General features: G+C 34.0%; 1 protein-coding gene across 5 annotated transcripts in view; it reads right to left on the bottom strand.

Moving 5' to 3' along the window:
* Positions 1-23372, bottom strand: part of LRBA (LPS responsive beige-like anchor protein) — a 755692-nt gene that overhangs the window by 613313 nt on the left and 119007 nt on the right. For all 5 annotated transcript variants that reach the window (XM_081304745.1, XM_081304743.1, XM_081304747.1 and 2 more), the window contains exons 12-17: positions 20330-20438; positions 19853-20005; positions 13979-14147; positions 11542-11621; positions 9469-9531; positions 7151-7248 (exon numbers count right to left, since the gene is read on the bottom strand). In XM_081304745.1, the coding sequence (XP_081160871.1) occupies positions 7151-7248; positions 9469-9531; positions 11542-11621; positions 13979-14147; positions 19853-20005; positions 20330-20438 (672 nt within the window). The remainder of the gene's footprint in view (positions 1-7150; positions 7249-9468; positions 9532-11541; positions 11622-13978; positions 14148-19852; positions 20006-20329; positions 20439-23372) is intronic.

The raw sequence follows: 23372 nt of genomic DNA, 5'->3' as shown, positions 1-23372 counted from the left end.
GTCAAGAGCTTTGTAATGTTGTGAACAACCAATAAAAAAAAAAACGAAAAAAAAATCTATAAAAGAACCTACAAAAGTCTGAAACTCACCCAAGAAAATACACACATACAGAACACACCCAAATCAGAAAAGCAGTCTTTCTAAATTCAAATAAGATTTGAAATACCCGCCAATTCTCTGCCTTCTTCCTGTGTGGAAAATGGACAACAAAGACCCAAAGCAAGGCAAGACAGATCTTGAAAATGAAAGGACACTGGAACTACAACATACATTGGAGAGGTAGAACTTGCAATATTATTCAGAACAGGAAAAAAATTAAAGCTATCTTGATTTGCAGACCAAAGATCTACATAGAAAATCATAAGGAATCAGCAAAAAAATCCATTGAACTAATAACTTATAGGAAACAAGATCAAACAAGCCAGGAACAATGAGAAGATTATAAATTCAAGGCCAGCCTGGGCAAAATGGAGACACACTCTCTCAGAAAAAAGAAAAAAATGAAAATTGTATTATGTTAGTCAGCTTTACCTCACTGTGACCAAAATTCCTGACCAGAAAAACCTAAAGAAGAAAAAGGTTATTTGGAACTGTCTCTCCTTCTAAAGGTGACCTATATTTTGCCTCGAATACATGTCCCTTGCGTTACCCCAAAGGCATCTCTGTTGAGAATGTCCCATTCTCCCTTGAATATGATGTACTTTCCTAAACAAATCTCTAGAGGAAAAAGGTTTATTTTGACTGACAGTCTCAGAGATTTAATCCATGGTCAGCTGAATCCATTGCTCTGGGTCTAAATTGAAGAAAAGGCTGTGAGAGCTACTCCATTCATGGCAGCCAGGGAGCAGAGGAGACACCAAGGCCGAGGGAAGATGCACCCTTCCAGGATATGCCCCCAGACCCTCCTCCTCCCATCACTCACTGCCTGCCTACAGTTATGACCCAGTTAATCCATTTAAATTATTAATCCATCAAATGGATTAATCCACTAATTAAGAGACAGCTCTCATAATATAATCATTTACCTCCTGCTCACACAGGACCTTTGGGGGAACACCTCATGTCCAAGCCACAGTGTGTATTTATAAGTGGTAGCAACGAATAAACAAAAATTTATATTAAGAATATCATTTACAATTGCATCAGGAAATCTTAAATACTCAAAGATAAATCTGACAAAGAAATCTAAATACTAAATGTGAAATCTAAACTAATTTTTAAAACTATTCACTGAAAACTACTAAACTGCTCAAAACAAAGACTTAAATGGAGAGAGATGTAGAGTTCATAATTCAGAATCAATACTGGATCAATATTAAGTTATTATTTGTTCCCTCTGATTTATAGATTCAAGGTAATCACAAACTTCCAGCAAGCTTTTATAGAAACTGACAAGCCAATTCTAAAACATATCTGAAAATGCAACTGGTAAAAGAAGAACAAAGTATGAAAACTCACACTCTCTAACCTTATGCCTACAGTAATTACAACAGTTTAGGTTTAGCATCAAGAAAAACAAATAATTAATGTAAAAATAACTGAAATTTTCAACTAAGAAGGTAATCTGGTGAAGAAAAGATAATCGCTTCAACAAACGGTTCCAGAAGAACTGAATATTCATATGTAAAAAGAAAACAACCTTGATCCATATCTCTCATCAAATACAAAAACTAACATTAAATTATGCATAAACTAAAATGTTAAATCTAAAACTATAAAACTTTTAGAAGAAAGTATTTCCAAACTTGACATGGGCAAAAAGTTTTTACATATGGCACAAATACAATAATCCATAAAAGAATTTAGACTTTATTATAATTAAGACTAACCACTCTTTGAAAGACTCTGGTAAGAGCACAAAGATATACCACAGACTGGAGAAAATATTTACAAAGTACATACCAGATAAAGTACTTATACCCAGACTATGAAAATTCTTAAACACAAAAGTAGAAAATAAAAAACACAACTTAAAAAATGAGGGAAAGATTTGGGCATTTCACTCAAGAAATCTATACAAATGGCAAACAAGCAAATGATAAGATGCTGGACATAATTAGTTACTAAGGAAATGCAAATTAGAACTAGACTAGATACTATCACAAACTTATTAGAATGTTTAAAATTAAAGACTGATCATCCAAGTGTTGCTGAGAACATGAAGCGAGCAAATTCTCACATGCTACTTGGAGGAATATAAAATGACACTATAACTTTGGAAATCAGCTTAATGATTACCTAAAAATTAAAAATATACCAATCATTATATGCTGATATAATGATACATATCCAAGATATACAAAAGCATATATCCACACAAATACTTTACATGAATGTTCAAAACAGGCTTGTTTTCAAGAACCAGAAGCTAAAAATAAATGTCCACATAAAAGAATGGCTAAATAATTTGTGGGACATAACAAGTAATGGAATACTATTCAATAACAAAAAAGAATAAACTATTGATATATGCAACAATATTGATAGATCCCAAAACAATTTATGGTGAGTGAAAGAGAAAGACAAAAATTGCATACTACATGATTCCATTTATACAAAAATCTACAAATCCAATGTAAACTACAGTGACAATAAGCAGCTCACTATCTGACTTGGGATCAGTATAAGGAAAGAATTACAAAAGGGCACCAGGAAACTTTTGGCAGTGGCAGATTTGCCATTACCTTATTGTGGTGGTTTCATAGTTTATACATTATGTTGAAACTTAACCAATTATATATTTCAAACATGCTATTGTTTGCATGTCAATTATGCTGTACTAATACTATAAAAACCAAAATGATACTGCCAAACTTAGTGAAGCATACATTGAATCAAATAATTTTGTTACAGTAACAATGGTGTCAAGTAAATGTTACAAAAAAAACAACATTTTTAAGATCTATAAAACACAAAACTAATCCAAACCCCACAGTTACAAAAATGCATTTTGCTAGAGCTTAACCTAGTCTTGAAATAACATATAATGAGAGGAGGGGTGTGGGGAATCTATCAGCATTTACTAACACGGGGGTTAGGAAACATCCCTGTGACTAATCAGATAGTAAATACATTGTGTGGGCCTTATCATCTCTGTCACACTCTCAGCTGTCACTGTAGCAAGAAAGCAGCAATAGTCAATATTTAAAAGAATCGGAGTGGCTGCACCCCAACATATCTATTAAAATAGACCTTTATGGAAAAGTCACCAAAAGAAGGCAACATAAGAAATACAAAAAAATATTATCAAAAGCAACAGTGGAAAGACAGTCATAAACAGGAAGAAGGCTGGGCTTGGTGGCGCAGGCCTGTAATCCCAGCAACTCAGGAGGCTGAGGCAGGAGGATCAAAAGTTCAGAGCCAGCCTCAGCAACGTAGTGAAGCTCCAAGCAACTTAGCAAGACTCTGTCTCAAAATAAAAAATAGAAAGGGCTGGGGGTGTGGCTCAGTGGTTAAGACCCCTAGGTTCAATCCCTGGTACAAAAATAAATAAATAAATAAAAATAAAAAACAGGAAGAATGGGCTCTGGTGTACACCTTTAAAAAAAGAAGATGGAAGTTGAAATAATTCCCTTCTGATAGCTTTGATGAAGTAGATAAAGCTACTGTTGCTGAGAACAATAATGAAAAACTTTAAAAATCTGGAATCTTATCTGAAGGGACAAATAAAATCAAGGTTTAACAATGGTAAAAGTGCAACTGATTTTTAAAAACAACTTTAATATATGGGCTACAATATTTCTTCCACCAGCTGAGATGGTCCCTACACAGACTGATTTAGGATTACGATTCTCAAGAGATGATGTAACAGGACAATGGTAGAAGGGAGTTTTCACTAGAAACTAGTTCCAGCAGTCAACCAGGATAGGAAGGAAGTAAACAAGGATAGAAAAATGACAGACTAGTATAATAATAGTGAGATCAAGGGACAAAAGGTCTCTAGGAGCCTGAAGAGCATTGGAAAGAATGGTATCAGAAAAATGGAAGGAAACAGATGGGTGGCATCAATAAGCAAGACACTGGAGCATAAGATTTTTGATGTGGAAACATTGCAATGCTGAAAAGGTACAGATTTTTAAAACAGGAATAGATAAACAGAATGGCAGAAAGTGTCATCAAAGTTAAGGCATTAAGAACTGAAAGGTGGGGCCGGGTTGTGGCTCAGTGGCAAAGCCTTTGCCTAGCATGCATGAGGCACTGGGTCGAGCGCCAGCACCACATAAAAATAAAAACAAATAAAATAAAGGTATTGTGTCCATCTAAAACTAAAAATATATATACACATTTACAAAAAAAAACTGAAAGGTGAGGATACAAGGAATTATCCACAATGAATATGTTCAGTCCTAGGGAAACTAAGTCTGATATGAGGCTGTGAACCAAGAGTTCACACACTAAGACTAAAATTATATAGTACAAATTTTCATTGTCAAGAATTTCAATAACATAATTTTTACTCATAATTAAATGTCTATGTTCCTGCCTTAAAATTATTTTAAAGTAAAAATTAGTAAGATCCTATAATAATTAACAAAATACTGGACACTACCACACAAATACTAACAATATAAGGTTATAAAATTATAGACACCAAAATTTTAAAAACTACATCTTCACATAAACCTTTTAATTATTCTGAAACTAAGTTAACAAATATGAAATACCAAAGAAACAAGTTAATAAGACCAGTCTGTTTTGTGTTAATATGATTACTAAGAATAAAAAATTCTGATCTTTATTTAGAAGATTTCAAACTCATTAAAAATCAAGCTGCTTATTAAAAATATCCATTCTTTGCAATGCTAGATAAATACAAATACTTATCCTATTTAAATACAGAATAAGACTCCAAAGCCTACTGAAACCCAACAGTCACAGGGACCACAAACCTAAGATCGAACATCTACAAATGCTTGGTAGCCATGTGCTTTCTTCCTTCACAAAAGTCTAGTAAATACATTCTTTGATTTGGGGGTGGGGGAACCTTGCCAATATCTACTTATAAACTCACAATACAGGTCAGAGAAAGAACAGAGTGATATGGTATGAGATTAAAACCATCTGACTAATTAAGAACAAGCAGTCAAGTATAGGTTTTTCTTAATTTAAGAGCAACCTGGAGGACATTTAACATCATTTTGCTTTGAAATCTGAGATGGCTGAACAACATACATACATACATAGGTTCTTATCTATAATTCTGTTTTAAATTATTTGGCTCTTTAGTATCTTTCTGTTTGTGACTAGGGCTGGTTTATCAGTAATTTGATCTATTTCAAAAAAATTATTAGACAATTGTGAGGAGAAACAGTAATTTCTGATTGTGGCAAAACTATAAATAAATGACACACTGTAAATAAATGCCTTTACTCTTATACTAATTTTATGGGTCAATTGGGCTAGGCCATGATACCCAGATATTTGGTTGAAGATTAATGCTAGATGTTTTTGTAAAAGTATTTTTTTGGGGGAGGGGTGAGATTAACATTTAAATCATTTGTGAGTAAAGCATTCTCCATAACAAGTGGTGGGCCTTATCTAATCATTTGAAGGTCTTGAAAATAGGCTAGGAAAAAAGTGACTTCCTTTAGAGGAAAAAGAAATTCTGTCAGTCTGCTTTTGGACCTAAATTGCAACATCAACTCTTCTTTGGCTCTACAGCCTACCTCTAAAGATTGTGGACTTCTCAGCCTCCATAGTCTTGTAGCCTAGTTCATTGAAATTTCTCTGTCTGAAACTACCTTACACACACACACACACACACACACTACTGGATTTGTTTCTCTGGAAAACTCTAAAAACTACATTTCTTAAGTATAATAGTCATTTCTGTCTTATAATAGCAAATAAAGGATATGTGATAAGATTAATGTGGGAAATTTATTATAATGAGACGATTAGTGACTCTAGCTGATCATTTAACAAAGTAGCTATTAAACTTTGTGTCACAAAAATCTTTTAAACTCCCCAATATGTAAATGAAAGGTATGGTGCTTTTGTCTGTGGTGGTTATTTTGAATTAAACGTTTTACATGTCTGTGTTCCCAAAAATTCATATGGTAAGGCTGCACGAACCCCCAGTGTGGCTGAATTGAAAATAGGGCCCCTAAAGCAATAATTAAGGTTAAATGAAGCCATTAAAATGGGACCCTGATCCAATAATGTCGGCATATTTATAAGAGACACCAGAGAGTTCATTCTCTCTCACTCTATGCCATGCAAAGTCATAGAAAGAGAATGTCCACCCCAAGAGAAAAGCCCTCACCAGACACCAACCCTGCTGTTACCTTTAGGTTGAACTTCCAGTATCCACCAATGTACAAATATAAAAAATAAAAAGTTTTTTATTGTATAAGCAGCCCAATCTATTGTATTCAGTTATGGTAGCCCAAGAAAACCAATATGATTTGGAATTAGGAGTCAGAAGAGGGGTGTGTGTGTGTGTGTGTATTTTATTTGTTTGTTCTACAATTCTGGGGATGAAACCCAGAAAGCTCTACCATTGAGCTACATCCTAGTGCTTTGTGCTTTTCATTTTGAAACTGGATATCACTAAGTTGCTGAGGCTGACCTCAAGCTTGCGAATCCCCTGCCTCAGCTTCCTGAGTTGCTGGAATTGCAGCCTTGCTTCACCACACCCAACAGAAGCAATATTTTAAAGGGAAGGCAGAGCTTCTCTTGAATAGCAATTGTATACTCCTGCTCTAGGACCCAAAGATAACTCTGCTGACATCAACCTTACAATAGTACTCAACATAGAAAATAGTGAAATGATGTATCTGTCTTTACTACTCAAATAGTAATAAAGAATGTTGGGCATAGTGGCAAATACCTGTAATCCCAGAGACACAGGAGGCTGAGATAGAACGATGAAAAGTTTGAGATGAGCCTCATCAACTTAGTGAGATTCAAAATAAAAAATACAAGAGTACTGTGTTGAATCCCCAGTATCAAAAAAATGTCACTCAATATAGAGTCTCCAAGGTTCATTTAAAAAGCAAAATAATGAAATAAATGTGTCTTATATCTTAACTCGCATAATAATGTAAAGTCAAATACTACTTTTACTACTTTTCATATTTAAGAATCTTTCCAGTATTTCCAAAGTAGCCCTTATTTTAATTAAGACTCTTGCTGTAGTAACACTTACCGTAACCCATTCCTTTGGTCAAAAGCAGGAATCATAGAGTTAGGATGCTCTGACATTAATGCAACAAGCAGCTGTAGGACATCCATTAGATTGTCATCCTATTTAGAAATTTAAAAGTAAAAGAATGAGGAAAAAGCAATATATATGAATACTTCTAAAACAGAAGAAATTTAAACTTTATAAAAATAGACATATCTATAATACTTGTTTTGCACAAATTGTTCTCTTTTATAAATATTTATTTTATGGTTGGACACAATACCTTTATTTCACTCATTTTATTTTTTACATGGTGCTGAGGACCAGACCCAGGGTCCCACCGAGATGAGCGCTCTACCGCTGAGCCACAACCCCAGCTCCCAAATTGTTCTTAAAATACTTTCATCTATATAAATCAAAATACACATCATCAAATAGCCATGTAATTTCTTACTCTGTGAAATAAAATATCTCTTATAATGAGTCAAGATTTCCCAAAGGCACATTCTCTAGAAATAGTAGATCTAACTTAGTGGATTTCTCCTACCCCCAAGGAAGGCTCACATGTCACTAAAACTGGGAGAAGAGAGGAAACTAAGTCGTATTTTTTATTATAGAAATACATATCAGAGTCATTAACATACTAATACATGTGAATCTGGTGATAGTGTTAGGGGCAAAAGGTTATAAATTATTTCCTAAACTTATTTAACCTAGAATACTTTGTTCACCATGTCTCTTAAGAAAATAGCTCTAAAAGAATATTTTTTGGAAAATGTTGACTGGATAGCTCTTTTTTTGTTTTAATAGTTTTTAGTTGTAGATGGACACAATACCTTTATTTTATATAGTTATTTGTATGTGGTAATGAGGATCACACATGCCAATCAAGTGCTCTACCACTGAAGCACAACCTCAGTCCTGGGTTGTTCTTATATATTATCTGTTGTCAGTATTAAAGATTAAGATGGCCCTAAATGTTCATTACTGAGTCAACATACTACTACACAAATTAAAATTTGTTAATATTTATAGAATATCAGCACAGGAGCACATGTGAGTTCTGAACTCCAAAAAAATCTTCATGAAAATCTTTCACAGCCTTTGCTGGATATTCCATTGAGTATACATAGGGAATACTGACCCAAAGGAAAAAAGGAGGCAGGGGAGCCGCTATCACAGGTTTATTCATTTGGTTGTCTTGACTTTAATTTTTCCTTTAGTGCTTTTGAATTTTTGCTATAAAAGCTACTATTTTTGGTAAGTTAAGTAGAAATCTAGAGCTGGGGCACTGAGCCTCAGGAAAAATATTATTTAGAAGACCTGAAAAATCCCAGAATTAAGACACAGAGAAAATAAGGACCATTGTGACTTCCAATTATCTCTTATGAATTCCTTTATTTATTCCATTTAATGATAAAAGACAAAATCACATATAATAACAGGAATTTCAATAGAAAACTTGTCAACTATTATTTCTGGTCAGGAAAATCTAAAAACATAATACAACATGGTACTCAAGGGAAAAAATGATAATCATTAATGATTTTGAACCAAATATGATCCAATTAAGAAATTTAAGCCATTTTTTTTAATGGGGGCAATTAACCACTGAGCCACATCTCCAATCCTTTTTTACATTTTATTTAGAGACAGGGTCTCACTGAGTTCCTTAGGGCCTTGCTAAGTTGCTGAGGCTAGCTTTGAACTTGAAATCCTTCTGCCTCAGGCTCCCAAGCTGCTAGGATTACAGGCATGTGACACTGCACCTGGTTTACGCCATTATTTTATGCCCTGATTATTAACAAACTAGGTCAGACCATTACCTTTCAATTATTAATCATTTTAAAAGTATATTTATTAATTCACAAGGTAAGAATTTTGAATTATCATTTAAAATAAAGACATAATAATTCCATCCATTTCTAAACTTTTAGTTTTTCTCACCTTGATTTAACGCAAAGAAATCTAAGTGTAACACTTTTTTTATATATATGTACATTTTTTTTAGTTGAAGCTGGACACAATACCTTTATTTATTTATTTATATGTGGTACTGAGGATTAAACCCAGGGCCTCACACACCCTAGGTGAGTGCTCCACCACTGAGCCGCAACCCCAGCCATAACACTTTTTAAAGCCTTTCATGATTATTCTCAGAGCCATCCTGTGGTAAGAAATGATTTAAATAAAAGTTGCTAGAATTTAATTCCTAAATAGACACCCTTACTTCCCATTACAATTATATGATCAATGAAGATTTACTGTTTTTACCCTTTAAAAAGTTCATAATGAAGCTTCAGAAAATAAGATCCCAAAATATGAGATTAAAATATTACCTCATGCATTGTCAGTAGGTAATTAAGGATGGCCTGCAGTTCATCTTCTTTCACTCCAGAATCCTTCAGAAAAATAATATAAGTATCTGATGCTTACATATGAAAACTACTTTTAAAAGGGAAACTAAACACATAGATTTGTCAAGTTTGTCAACTGTTTTAAAGGCAAAAATATATTGTAATATAGAATCTATATTCAAAATAAAAATTTCAGGAAGCATAATTCAATCTCCAAGACTGTGTAGAAATCAAATGAAATCTGACATCAATATCTGTTTTCAACACCATATATGAAAGCCTCTTTGGTAAAGCTACAGAATCCTATAAAATAGCCAAAACCAATAAAGTTATGATGTTACAGTAATTATCCACACCTACCACTCCTCTAAATACAGAAGACAAATTTTCTACTTAAAATTAAATTTAGAGTAAAGAGTATAACTAAGATAAACGGTCAAGTACCTAAAATATGAAGAGTAATTTTGCTTGAGAACACTGAACTTTTAAATATGAGCTCAGTATGAAAATTTTCAACATTCTTTATCAATATTTTAATTGTAAAACAAAGCTGCAATCTCAAATACACACACACACACACACACACACTCTCTCTCTCTCTCTCTCTCTCTCTCTCTCTCTCACAGGTTCACTTGTCAAAATTTTATCTAGCAGCTAATAAAGAATATTGAATATGTATGTATAAGAATATAGAACATATTCCTTAGAAAACTTGGAATGGAACCACCATTTGACCCAACTATACCATTCCTCAGTCTATATCTAAAGGACTTAAAATCAGCATACTATAGTGACACACCCACATCAATGTGTACAGCTGTACTCAATTCATATTAGCTAAACTGTGGAACCAACCTAGATGCTCTTCAACAGATGAATGAATAAAGAAACTGTGTTATATATACAAAATGGAATGTTACTCAGCATTAAAAGAGAATAAAATTATGGCATTTGCAGATAAATGGATGGAGTTGGAGAATATCATGCTAAACAAAATAAGCCAAAAAGACAAAGACCAAATGTTCTCTCTGAGAAGTAGACATTAATCCATGATTGGAGGTGAAGGGAAGGGGTTGGGGGCCATCATGGGAAGAATGGAGGAACTTTGGGCAAAGGGGATGGAGAAGGGGAGGTGCAATGGATCAGGAAAGATGGCGAAATGAGATGGGCATCATTACCCTCGGTGCAGGTATGACTGCACATATGGTGCGACTCTACATTGTGTACAACCAGAGAAAAGAATAGTTGTGCTCCATATTTGTACAATTAATCGAAATGCATTCTGCTGTCATGTAAAACTAATTAGAACAAATAAATTAAAAAAGAATATAGAATATATGTATATTAGAATACAGAACATATTCTAATATAGTATACATAAATATTTATTATAATTTATATTCTAACATAATACATGTTTTAACATAATATTTAATATGAATATATTAGAATATAGTATATAATATAAAAAAGAAATAAAATTATGTAAGAAAATTCTAAATAAAATATAAGTAACAAAAAATTACATATTGCTACCCTATAAAAGCAAATGCCTTATTTAAAAATATCATTAAAATTTACTTTACCTATAATAAAATGAAGAGAAACAAAATGTAATCAATTCTAACGGCCAAAACTCCTATCTGGTACATTTATACAAAAGCACTAACTCTAAAAATCTGATTGTCAGTACAAGAAGGCCCTAGAAATGAAACCTCCTTTAGAAGCTTTGCTGGTTACTATATGGCCAGTCTCAAGATTAGTACCTGGTATTTAACAGAAACTCAGTATATATTTGCTGAATGAAAGAATGAGAACACTTGAGATCTCATATAGATTTTATAACATATACTACAATAATCAATCTACAATTGTGCAGTAACTTATGTTCATGTGTGTCCCAACAGAAACAAAATTTTTAAAAAGGAAACAAACATAATTCAAAGATTATTTCAACGTCTAATTTCACTAACAAAGAAAAACCAAGCCTATATTTTATGTGAAATGATCAGCTACAATACATAGTATGCTACAGGATAAGAAATATGAACTCACCTTCATGACTAATTGCTTAATGAACATCAACAAGAATGCTCGTAGAGAAAGTATTTCTTTTTGATTAGGTCGTGGTCCATCTATTAAAAAGAAACAAGATACACATATTTAGTATTTCGAAGACCTCAAAGTGATCTAAATATTAAATTCTCATTCCCAATAGCTTTTCCATTTACCTACAAGAAACATAAAAATTTTCTAAAGAGTGACCTCCCAGCCAGGTGCGGTAGCGCACATCTGTAATCCCAGCAGCTGGGGAAGCTGAGGCAGGAGGATCACAAGTTCAAAGCCAGCCTCCTCAAAAGTGAGGTGCTAAATAACTCAGTGAGACCCTGTCTCTAAATAAAATACAAAATAGAGCTGGGGATGTGGCTCAGTGGTCAAGTGACCCTGACTTCAATCCCTGGTACCAAAAAAAAAAAAAAAAAAGAGTGACTTCCCCTTCTATGCCCCTCAAAAGAAAAAGACAAGCATTCAATCCCACACGCAATTGTACACACAATAGTACAAGTGCACAAAACAGATTGTGCTGAAACTACAATAAAAAAGTCTATACTTTAAGTAGATCAAAAGATTTCAAAAACATAAAAATGAAGTGACAAATGAAATTTGTGTTCAGTAATAATGTACACTTCCATTTTAAAAGACTCTGAAGGTGTTAATAAGGTAACAAGTTAAAAAAAAGGAAAATCTAAACTTTGAAAATTAATAATATATGTGAATTCAAAATGAAAACAACTTTTTCTCTTATCGCTATTACAAAAAAATCTCAAAAAGAAACATGCCTCACCACACAGCATTGTTCATGAAGAAGTGAAACATTATGCTGACTACCTCTGACATCTCAGTCTCTGCTTAGAAAAGTCCTTGGTAACACATGGCTCACATTAAGTCAATTTTCATCTCTCAAACATATAATTCTAAAGTAAAAAGCTTTTGAAACCAAATACCCATTGTTCTAAGATCTTAAGTTTCGTACCTGTTTGCCTCATATATTCTACAATCCACACCTCCCATCACTATTTACAGCTAGCTAGTTACTAGACCACCAAGGCACAGGACCACCACGGCCTTAAACAGATCAATTAAAATAGGAAGAAAATTGTTTAAAATGTGTTCCACGTGATAATTCCTAGACAAAGAACAGGCTAAAGATTTAGAATAGAATCAAGAAGTCTATTCAGCTCTCTCATGTGAAGAATGAGAGTGTCCCAGTCACTAGTTAGTTATAAAATGAAGGTCAGAATACAAAGCCAGCACCCAGGACAAGACATGATACATCCAGAGCAACATTAAACCATCACCAGGAGATTCTGACTTGGCTTTACGTCTGCCACACGCTTGCCAGCTTAAACAAGTCATATAACATTTTATGTCCTCACAGCTTTCTAAAGTAAAGATCCAATTTTCTTTCTCAAAAAAAAGAAAAAGAAAACTGAGTTTATTTTGAAGGTGACTTAAAAAGTACTATATAAATATGAAATGTGTCTTTATATATTTAAATAGCCTTTGACTAAGATGAGAACATATCTTGTTTGGCTCCTCAGCCATCTATTTCCTGATTTCAAACCACAGCCCTTCAATTTCATCAAGGGACTGAACCCATTCCTACTCTCCAAAAAAGTGTTCTGGGCCATCAGTACAATAACTGCCACAGATATGGGAACATGCTGCAGTCAGAACCACCAAGTTGCAAAGAGACTGAAAGAGACTTTTGCTGAAAATACTGGATATAGGCAGATTGCTCTGTTGCAATTAAAGCTAGAAAGATGTGAAGATAGACTGCTGCTGGCCACTATAAAGGGAAAAAAATATTCTAAAACAGCCAACACAGAAGAAAAACTAGTAGAGAGGCAAATTCTGGACATTGGCATCAATTTGTACCTCAAACAGTCACATGACATCAGCTGAAAAACTCGTTTTTTACATAGCCAATTTGAAGATTTTGCAAAAGTTCAAGTTCTATTTTCCCCCTTCCATAAACTGCTGACATGATGAATGAATATTAACCTTTCATTGAGTCAGTCCTGACTAATAAGAAAAACATTACTGTGATTTTATAATAATTTCATTATCTCTATTAGAAGCAGATGCCCCTTACTTCTTTAAGAAATATCCATCTCCCCAAAACACTGTTTTCAATGAATCTCAGCACCAATATCAGCAACGAACTAAGAAATTTCTTCTTACTTGCAGTGCACTATAAATATTTTAGTCATATCTGCTACCCAAACAATTTATATGGGCACAAGCACTGTTCTTCCATATAAAGAGCAAGTTATCAACTTGTGGCAAACACAGGAAACAAACTATTACAATTATCTATAAGATTAAAATAAAATTTTGCCATAATGGTTTATAAAAACTGCACAATAACATGATACTATCAAACATCCTGATTTGCTATTGGGATAACATATAGGCAAGGAGGATATACCTAATCCTTTGGGGGTGATACCACTTCGGTCTTGGGGATTCACTGCCCAATAGTAGTACTTCAGTGTGTGCATGATGAGAAGCACTGTACCAACTCTGCGAATCGTATTATATATGTTGACTGTACCAATGAATTCAGTGGACAAATAAGTATAGAGCATCAGTTGAACCTACAAAGTAAAAAATTAAAAACTTAAATCAAAGAAACCCATCAGCATTTTATCCCATTTCCAGTAACACTTGTTCCAAAAAGTAAGATACTGAGCTTGATGATAATCCTCAGGACAGATAACACTCCACACTGAGACACAAGCATACATACACCTCACAAAATCAAACCAGTAATTTCTATTTTTACAGTAGCATTATAAAGTACATACCCCCATTATATCAAATTGTACAACACTATTCCATGGAAATAATTTTGCCATTTAGCAATCAGCAATTATTCATGAGCCTGAGTAACTTCTTTATAATAAACCAACTACCTGTAATGTGCACAGTTGTTGAGTTTTTATTGGAGGAAGGGGTTGCAGTAGGGGTTATGGGGGATTGAACTCAGGGAAACTTGACCACTGAGCCACATCACCAGCCCAATTGTGTATTTTATTTCAAGACATGGTCTCACTGAGTTGCTTAGTGCCTTGCTTTTCCTGAGACTAGCTTTGAACTTGAGATCCTTCTGCCTCAGCCTCCAGAGCCGTTGGGATTATAGGCGTGCCCCACCACATCCAGCACCCAGTTGTTTTAAAAGGCTAAAATTTTCTTCAGAAAATTAGAAGTTATAACAACTCAAAGGAAAAAAAAAACAGTAGTAACTCAAAAGGAAAAAAAAACAGGAATAATCAAAAGCAAAAGCAAGAATCCACAGAAAAAAAATTTAGCTAGGCACAGTGGGCACACACCTGTAATCCCAGCAGCTCAGGAGTCTGGGGACAGGAGGATCACAAGTTCAAAGCCAGCCTCAGCAATTCAGCAAGGCCCTAAGCAACTCAGCAAGACCCTGTCTCTAAATAAAATATTTTTTAATAAAAGTCAGGGATGATGTAGCTCAGTGTTTAAGCACCTCTGGGTTCAATCCCCAGTACAAAAAAAAAAAAAAATTGAGAGCTTATCTTAAGAAATATTTATTAGAAAAATAGAATTCTGTTATGATATTTCATTACCACAACATTTAAATCTAGTATTTTCATCATAAAATTCCAATTCTTATACATGTATATCATTTCTCTCAGGAAAGGATTCTTTGGTCTCATAAATAGACTAAATACATAAGAACTTACATGTTTATATTAGATTCAAAATAAGCTCTTCCTACATCAGAAAAAGGATTAAGTGCTTTCCATTATTACATAGATCACCTTAATATAAAAATCCAGTAAAATTGTGCCTCTAAAATTCACCAAAGCTATACTCCAGTACTTACTGCTGCACAAAATCAGGACTGCTTTTTTTTTTCTACTCTCATCTTGAAATCATGAATTTCTCATTTTATTGCTAGTGAATGCATTTTATAAACTGAATAACTTTAAGTTATATATATATATATATATATATATATATATATATATATGTATGTATGTATATGTATGTATACACACACACACACACACACACACTCTACCCTTGGCCACAGACCAAATCACTCCTGATCATTTACAATGGAACATTTGTTATATTATCTTCCTGGACAGGGAAGGTATTCTCATTTTTAACCCTGCAAGATACCTCAGTGTCCCCTTGGGGATTTCTTCAGAGAGTGAAAATTAGGTACCTATATTTCAGGTATCCTACAAATAAACAATCAAGGTCAAATGAATTTAAGAATCAATTAGTAATGGTAAAATGTGACAGAATCTGAATCATTTAAAAGAGGGGCTGAGAAGACTACTATAGTTTAGAAAACTATACATATACTAAGATTCAATGATTGCTGAAGGGTGACTTTTTTTTTTAATGTAGCTACTGCTATTTAAATGGATAGGTCCTATCTATTTGTCCATGAAGCAATGTAAAATTTCCTATGACATAGTTCAAATTCTTAACCACTTGATTTCAGTCATTCAGCAAACATTTACAACTACATACACACAGCGCTGAGTTACTGGTATACAATGGCACTTACACTGGCCCTCAGTAGCTGAAATACACTTGAGAAGAAAATTACACATAAATGTAAGCAAAAAAATCAGAGACAATAAATGCATCTGCAGAAACAAAAAATGGTCATGAGGGCTGTGGCTATGGCTCAGGGGTAGAGCACTTGTCTCACATGTGTGAGGCCCTGGGTTCAATCCTCAGCACCACATAAATAAAATAAAAAGGTATTGTGTCCACCTACAACTAAAAAAATATTTTTTTAAAAAATGGTCATGACCTAATTAGAGAATAAGCTTTAAATACTACAAATGCAGAGGCCAGAGGAACTATTATGGGTAAGTTGAAATAGTGAGGAAAAGCTTCACCAATTGAGTAACAGGCTTTGAAGATAAGGAGTAAGACAGGCAGACCGAAAAGAAGAAATTGTAAATAAGGAAAATAGTGGTTGAAATAAAAGTATTCCCTAAACCTAGAACAGTGGTTCTCAAACCTAACTGCACATTATAAGAATTAGAAAACATTTTTTTAAAATACTGATTTCTGAAGCATACATCAGACTAATGAAATAAAAATCTAGGGTGGAGGGAGTGGGATTCTGCTTCTGTTCTTGTTTTTAAAAACCTCTCCAAAGCTGGGGTTGTGGCTCAGCAGTAGAGTGCACGCCTAGCATGTGTGAGGCATTGGGTTCAATTCTTGGCATCACATAAAAATAAAATAAAGGTTAATGTGTACTAAAAAACAAATTTAAAAAACCCCACCCCCAATTGAGTCTTTTAGCAGCCAAGATCTGAGCTTCTAAACTAAAATATCTAGAGAAGAGAACTGTTAAGAAGGCTTAGAGCTAGATAAGGGACTACATTCTGAAGATAATGGGAAACCATTCACAGCTTTAAAGCCAAGAAATGATCTCATGAGTGTGGTATGTTAAGAACATAGAGGATGAGGCTGGGGTTCTGGCTCAGTGGTAGAGCACTTGCCTAGCATATGTGAGACACTGGGTTAGATCCTCAGCACCACATAAAAATAAATAAATAAAATTAAGGGACTGTGTACATCTACAACTAAAAAATAAAGAACACACAGGAAAGAAACATTTACTGAAAACTTTTTTAAAAACTAATAAAAAGAACAAAGAATAAAAATGAAATAGAAACACAGGAATTCTGGCAGATACGTGATTATAATCAGTCAAATAGAAAACTAGAGAAAGTTTACTAAGAATTATACTATAGTAAAAGAAAAATGAATAGGATTTAATAACAGCACAGATGAATGAAGACCCTAAGATTAAAGACCATAAGCTAATTATGAATAAACCTTCCCTCATTCACTCATTATAGAATCCAATGACCATATAAATTAGGTAACTCAATCTTTCTCCATAGATCTAAATTCTATGAAGGTAAAAATCAGGTCTATCTTGTTCTCCACTCCACCCAGGAAGAAGCAGTCACTCAACAAATACTTGTTGAGTAAACAAAGGACCATTATAGATAAGAAAATTCATATTTCCTGTTAGGTCATTAAAATTTTTTTCTCTAAGCAGATCTAAAATAAATGAAAATTATGAATTACTGTTTCCTTTTCTAAAAACAAAGTTTCATTCATACAGCCATACCTTTGACTTAAGTAACCAGAGATAGATTTACTCTGAAGCTAATGAAGCTTAAACTTTCAACCACTCATCAATGAATGCTCCTTCTATGATCCTAAGAGTAGTTTTGTATGCACTCTATTGTATTCTTTTTTCTGAAGGAGCTCACTCCCACCATGACAAACTATATGACTTTCAAGTCCAACAAAATTTGGATCTGCCCTTTGTTATAATTACCTTTATAGTAAAGTAAAAGAAAAATGAAATCCCTCATGGATATACAAAGCAGATGGCTGAAACAGAAGTAAGTTTATTATCAATCTCACAAATTCTAAAAAGGAAATTAGGAAAAGTTATTAAAAAGTAGAAGGTAAGAAACTGAATGTAATATTATAAATCTAAAAAAATCATGCAATTATCTTAAAAAATATTCCCCTACAAGTAAGTACCTAATAAGAGGCCTTCTGACCACTTCAAAAGAGACATGATACCTTACAAATATGCTGGTTAGTAAGACAAAAAAGTGTCTAGTAAAAGGCTGAAAAAGTAACTTGAAACAATCCTTGAAAAGAAATAAGACTGAAGGTCATGAAAAGCGAAAGAGGTCAAAATTTAACCTGGAGATAAAAAGCTACAACCTCCAGCTGCCTCCTCTGATTATTTCCAAATGGCAATCTGAGTCAGCAGCTGCTTTTCTCTTTAACATTTGAAAAGACCAGCTGAAATTAAGATATTATTTAATTCCAGAAAAGCAAGAAAGTATTCATACATTTTTTTTCTGACAACTAGAATAAGTATGTGCTATTCCAACCTAAACAATGATAGATACTGCAAGTGGACGAAAAGGAGGAGGAGGAGAGAAGAAAAGAAAGGGTTTGAAATAACATGACTTTTAACAAAAATTATGGATATAATTAGGCAATTTAATGAAAATTTTCCTTTGTCAAGTTTGCTTGAAACTACCACTACTAAATTTTTAGGATGATTTAATACATCCATCAGAATTTAATAAAGACTTTTCCCAGACTTTACCACAAATTCATTTATATTCACATAGAAGTAACTGGTTTGTATTAAAGTGCTAAAAATACATTGTAGGTACAAATAAACATGTCTTTATCATCTGAATTAATATAAAATTTAAATGAGAGAGACTAGTATATCCCACCTCCAAGGAAAGAGTGACATTTCAGCTGCACCAATAAGAATGAAATGAAGAGCTGGGCATGGTGTCACACCCTATAATCCCAGCAGCTCAGGAGGCTGAGGCAGTAGTATCGAAAGTTCAAAACCAGCCTCACCAATTCAATGAGACCCTAAGCAACTCAGTGAGATGCTATCTCAAAATAAAAAACAAAAAAGGCTGGGGATGTAGCTCAATGGTAAAGCACCCCTGGGTTAAATCTGCAGTATCCCACCCCGCAAAAAATGAAACACAGAGTTCATTACATTGATAAAATGCAAAAGTATATAAGGAGATACAAAGAGTGAGAACAGGGTAAACTGTTCAGGAATGGAAATCTCTCTCTCTCTCTCTCTCTCTCTCTCTCTCTCTCTCTCTCTGTATGTGTGTGTGTACACACACACACCACGTATATATACATGTATATATGTACATGTATATATGTGTATACATGTACATATACACATGTGTATATATTTGCAATAGAACAGAGCTACATACTTACATCAGAATTGACTAAATTTGACATATTTAATAAACAAAATCTCTCTTAAATAAAACTTTATTTAAAAATAATTGTGGAATGTGATGATTATTATTATCCAAAGTACAGGGATGAAGACACGAATTGGTGTGAATATACTATGTATACAACCAGAGATATGGAAAATTGTGCTCTATATATGTAATAAGAATTGTAATGCATTCTGCTGTCATATATAAAAAATAAATAAATAAATATAAAAAATAAAGACCATAGCTCAATTTTGAAATATAATAACATTCATTTACAAAAAGGGAGAGAGAGAAGATGGGGAAACATATTGACTTCCAAATTTTCCTGAAAAGCAAAAAAACATACTTAGTCAAAAAAGGCAAACCACTGAATCTTACATAATATTATGTAAAAGAAAAAAAAGAATATCCTCATAATTATCATTCTCCTCAAACACAAAACCTTAGCAAAGATAGTAAAACAAAATCAATGTATCTGTCACCTTGGCTGGGGTATGAATCCATATGGCAGGGTTAAGAAGAATGTGATCACACAATTGCTTCAGTAAGGGCATCCCATTCTGAAGATTGCTCAAATATTTTGAAAATGCAAGGCAAAGTTCAAGTACTGCTCTGCTGACATGGGATTTGGAAGACTGCAAAGAAAAGTAGTTTAAAGGTCACACTACTAATTCAAGCAAGGTAAGTAAATTACAGGCTATCAACACACACACATACACACACAAAAAAAAATTGGCCCACAAATTTATGCTCAAAGTCAAAGAGGGCATGAGGCTCCCTACCACACTTCTTCAATACAAGAATAGAGACAAGGTAAAACAACAAAATATTATTTCAATTTAATTAATTTTCTGTTAACCAAGGAGACATGTTTGTCGACAGGGATTTCTTAATCACTTAGGGAACAAGTACATGAACCGCAAATAAAGAATCCAAATGGTAAAATATTTCTTATTTACCTTTTCAAGACTATATCCTATTACCAAGAAGCCTTTACAGGCAAGCATCTGCTCCTGCATAGCAATTGAGTTCTTCAACAGCTCCATTATGAAAGCCAACAGGGTTGAACTAGAATTTAAAAAAAAAAAAAAAAAAAGGCAATCATTTGAAAAACCATATTCTATTTAAAAAATTACATTAGATATATGTAGCCTTCTATTTATCTCAATAAAATATTCTCTGTATCAGAGCCAGGGATACAGCTCATCGACACAAGCTCACGCCTAGGATGCTTAAACCTGGGTTCAATCCCCAACACCACCCACACACACACCCCCCCAATAAAAATCTCAATTTCAAAGAAATTGCCATTCTACCAAAACAGCCTCCAAGATTATTGCAGAATTAAATTTAAATTTTCAATGTATAATTAGGATCTACTCAAATACCTATTTCATATATTTTGTCATACACATTAATAAATGAATGACTTAGAAACAATATGCAAGTACACATTATATAGAGAAAAATGAACAAAGCACAAAACAAGTAATAGAACTGGCTAATAAAAGTACAAAGTATATTAAGGACTTAAAGAATACACTTAGAACCTGGGCTCAGTGACACGCACCTGTCAGCCAAGCGACTCGAGAGGCTGAGGCAGGAGGATCATATGTTCAAACCCATCCTCAGCAACTTAGCAAGGCCCTAAGCAACTCAGTGAGACCCTGCCTCTAATAAAATATAAAAATTGGCTGGGGCCGGGCGCAGTGGCACATGCCTATAATACCAATGGCTGGGGAGATTGAGATAGGAGGATCTAGAGTCAAAGCCAGCCTCAGCAAAAGCAAGGTGTTAAGCAACTCAGTGAGACCCTGTCTCTAAATAATATATAAAAAAGGGCTGTGGATGTGGCTTGGTGGTAAAGCACACCTGGGTTCAATCCCTGGTACCAAAAAAAAAAAAATACACTTAGATAAGCAAATGAATTCAATTTTGAAGAGCCATTGGTTAAAAGGAGGAAAAAAGTAAACATCCAAAGGTTTAAATACTCAAAACATGGTAGAGGTTCTAAATGGCCTATTGTGAACTGTGTAGAATTATATGAGCGAAGAAGATAAGAAATAAAGTTAATTTGGAGAAAACTTGTAAGATCCCTGAATACTAATTTAAGAAATTTGTTCACTCAAGACAGTCTTCAAAATTTTTAAACGTGACAGGGCTACAACCATGCTCTACGACCTACAATATTTAGAGATATTCACAAGGAAAAGGAATAAGATCAGCTGCCTCCTTTTTAGCAAGTATGGGAGATTCCCAGAGAGAGAGCAAGAGTGGCAGCCAACCTCCTCCTCCACATCAATGCTTTAGCTGCTGGCAATTCCAATAAAGACACCAAAATGTTTGAAAAAAGAAGAGGAGGAGGAAAGGAAAGGAAGAAAAAAAAGAAACTTAGCCCTTTTAGAGAATAGCATAAAGATATTCTATGACCTATTGGTAATTTAATTTTAATATACTAAATATAGCCAGCAAACCAGGCAAGGTGGTGCACAACTATAATTCCAGCTACTCAGGAGACTGAGGCAGGAGGGTCAAAAGTTTAAGGCCAGCCTGGGTAACAGTGATATCCAATATCTATATAAATATAAAAATTGGCAAATACTAAACTCAATAGATCATTTCTTCATAAAATTTTTTTCATAGCCTAATAATCTGGAGAACATTCCATCATTAATTATATATGTTAGTAATGGGTTTCAAGTTTCAAATTAAAGGAGAAATCAAAGACAATTTCAAAAGAGAAGGATAGAAAACTCATTTACATTTCTCAAATAATAAATGAAACATAATTATTCTACTATGGTTAGGTTCACTAGAATATGCAGCCAGGAAAATTTATTCAGCCATCCTCTCACATGCTTTATAACTCATCCTAGAATTCAAATGCCTTTGCCTTTTCTAGACTCAACACTACAACACAGGAAACAAAGTGCCAAATGTATAATCTAATTTTTAAAAACACACAGACTTAAATCACCTCATAACACTATTAAAGTTTTTGGCTTTTGATTGTATACATGATTGAGAAATAAAATGAAAACCTAAATTCTCATAATAAATCCCTGACAGCTAAGAACTTAAAATATTTGAAAAATGAGAACATAGCTGGGCACCATGGCACATGCCTGCTAATCCCAGTGGCTCAGGAAGCTGAGGCAGGAGGATTACAAGTTCAAAACCAGCCTCAGCAACTTAGCGGGGCCTTAAGCAACTCAGCAAGACCATGTATCAAAATAAAAAATAAAAAGGGCTGGGTATGTGACTCAGTGGTTAAGTACCCCTGGGTTCAATCCCTGGTATCTAAACAAAAATATTAGAGAAAGAGTGGCAGGGAGAGAACAGACAAAAATACAGACTTTTTTAAAAATCCATTATTTGGGCCAAGGAACTGAACAGACACTTCTCAGAAGAGGGTATACAATCAATCAACAAATATATGAAAAAAGTGTTCATCATCTCTAGCAATTAGAGAAATGCAAATCAAAACTACTGTAAAATTTCATCTCACTCCAGTCAGAATGGCAGCCACCAAGAATAAAACAACAATAAGTGTTGCTGAGGATATGGGGAAAAAGGCACACTCATAAACTGCTGATGGATTGCAAATTGGTGCAACCATTCTGGATAGCAGTATGCAGATTTCTTGGAAAACCTGGAATGGAACCACCATTTGTCTTAGCTATTCCACTCCTCAGGCTATACCTAAAGGACTTAAAAACAGCATGCTTCAGGGACACAGCCACATCAATGTTTATAGCAGCACAATTCACAATAGCTAAATTGTGGAACCAACCCAGATGCCCTTCAGTAGATGAATGGATAGGGAAACTTTGGTATATATACACAATGGAATATTACTCAGCATTAAAAGAGAATAAAATCATGGCATTTGCAGGTAAATGAATGAGTTGGAGAATATAATGCTAAATAAGTGAAGTAAGCCAATCCCAAAAAACCAAGGGCCAAATGTTTTCTTTGATATGAGGATGCTGACTCATAATG

This window comes from Spermophilus citellus (genome assembly GCF_964194105.1).
Source record: "Spermophilus citellus genome assembly, chromosome: 8".
Lineage (NCBI taxonomy): Eukaryota > Metazoa > Chordata > Mammalia > Rodentia > Sciuridae > Spermophilus > Spermophilus citellus.
The sequence above is the reverse complement of the archived record's forward strand: the minus strand, read 5'-3'. Positions and strand labels throughout refer to the sequence as shown.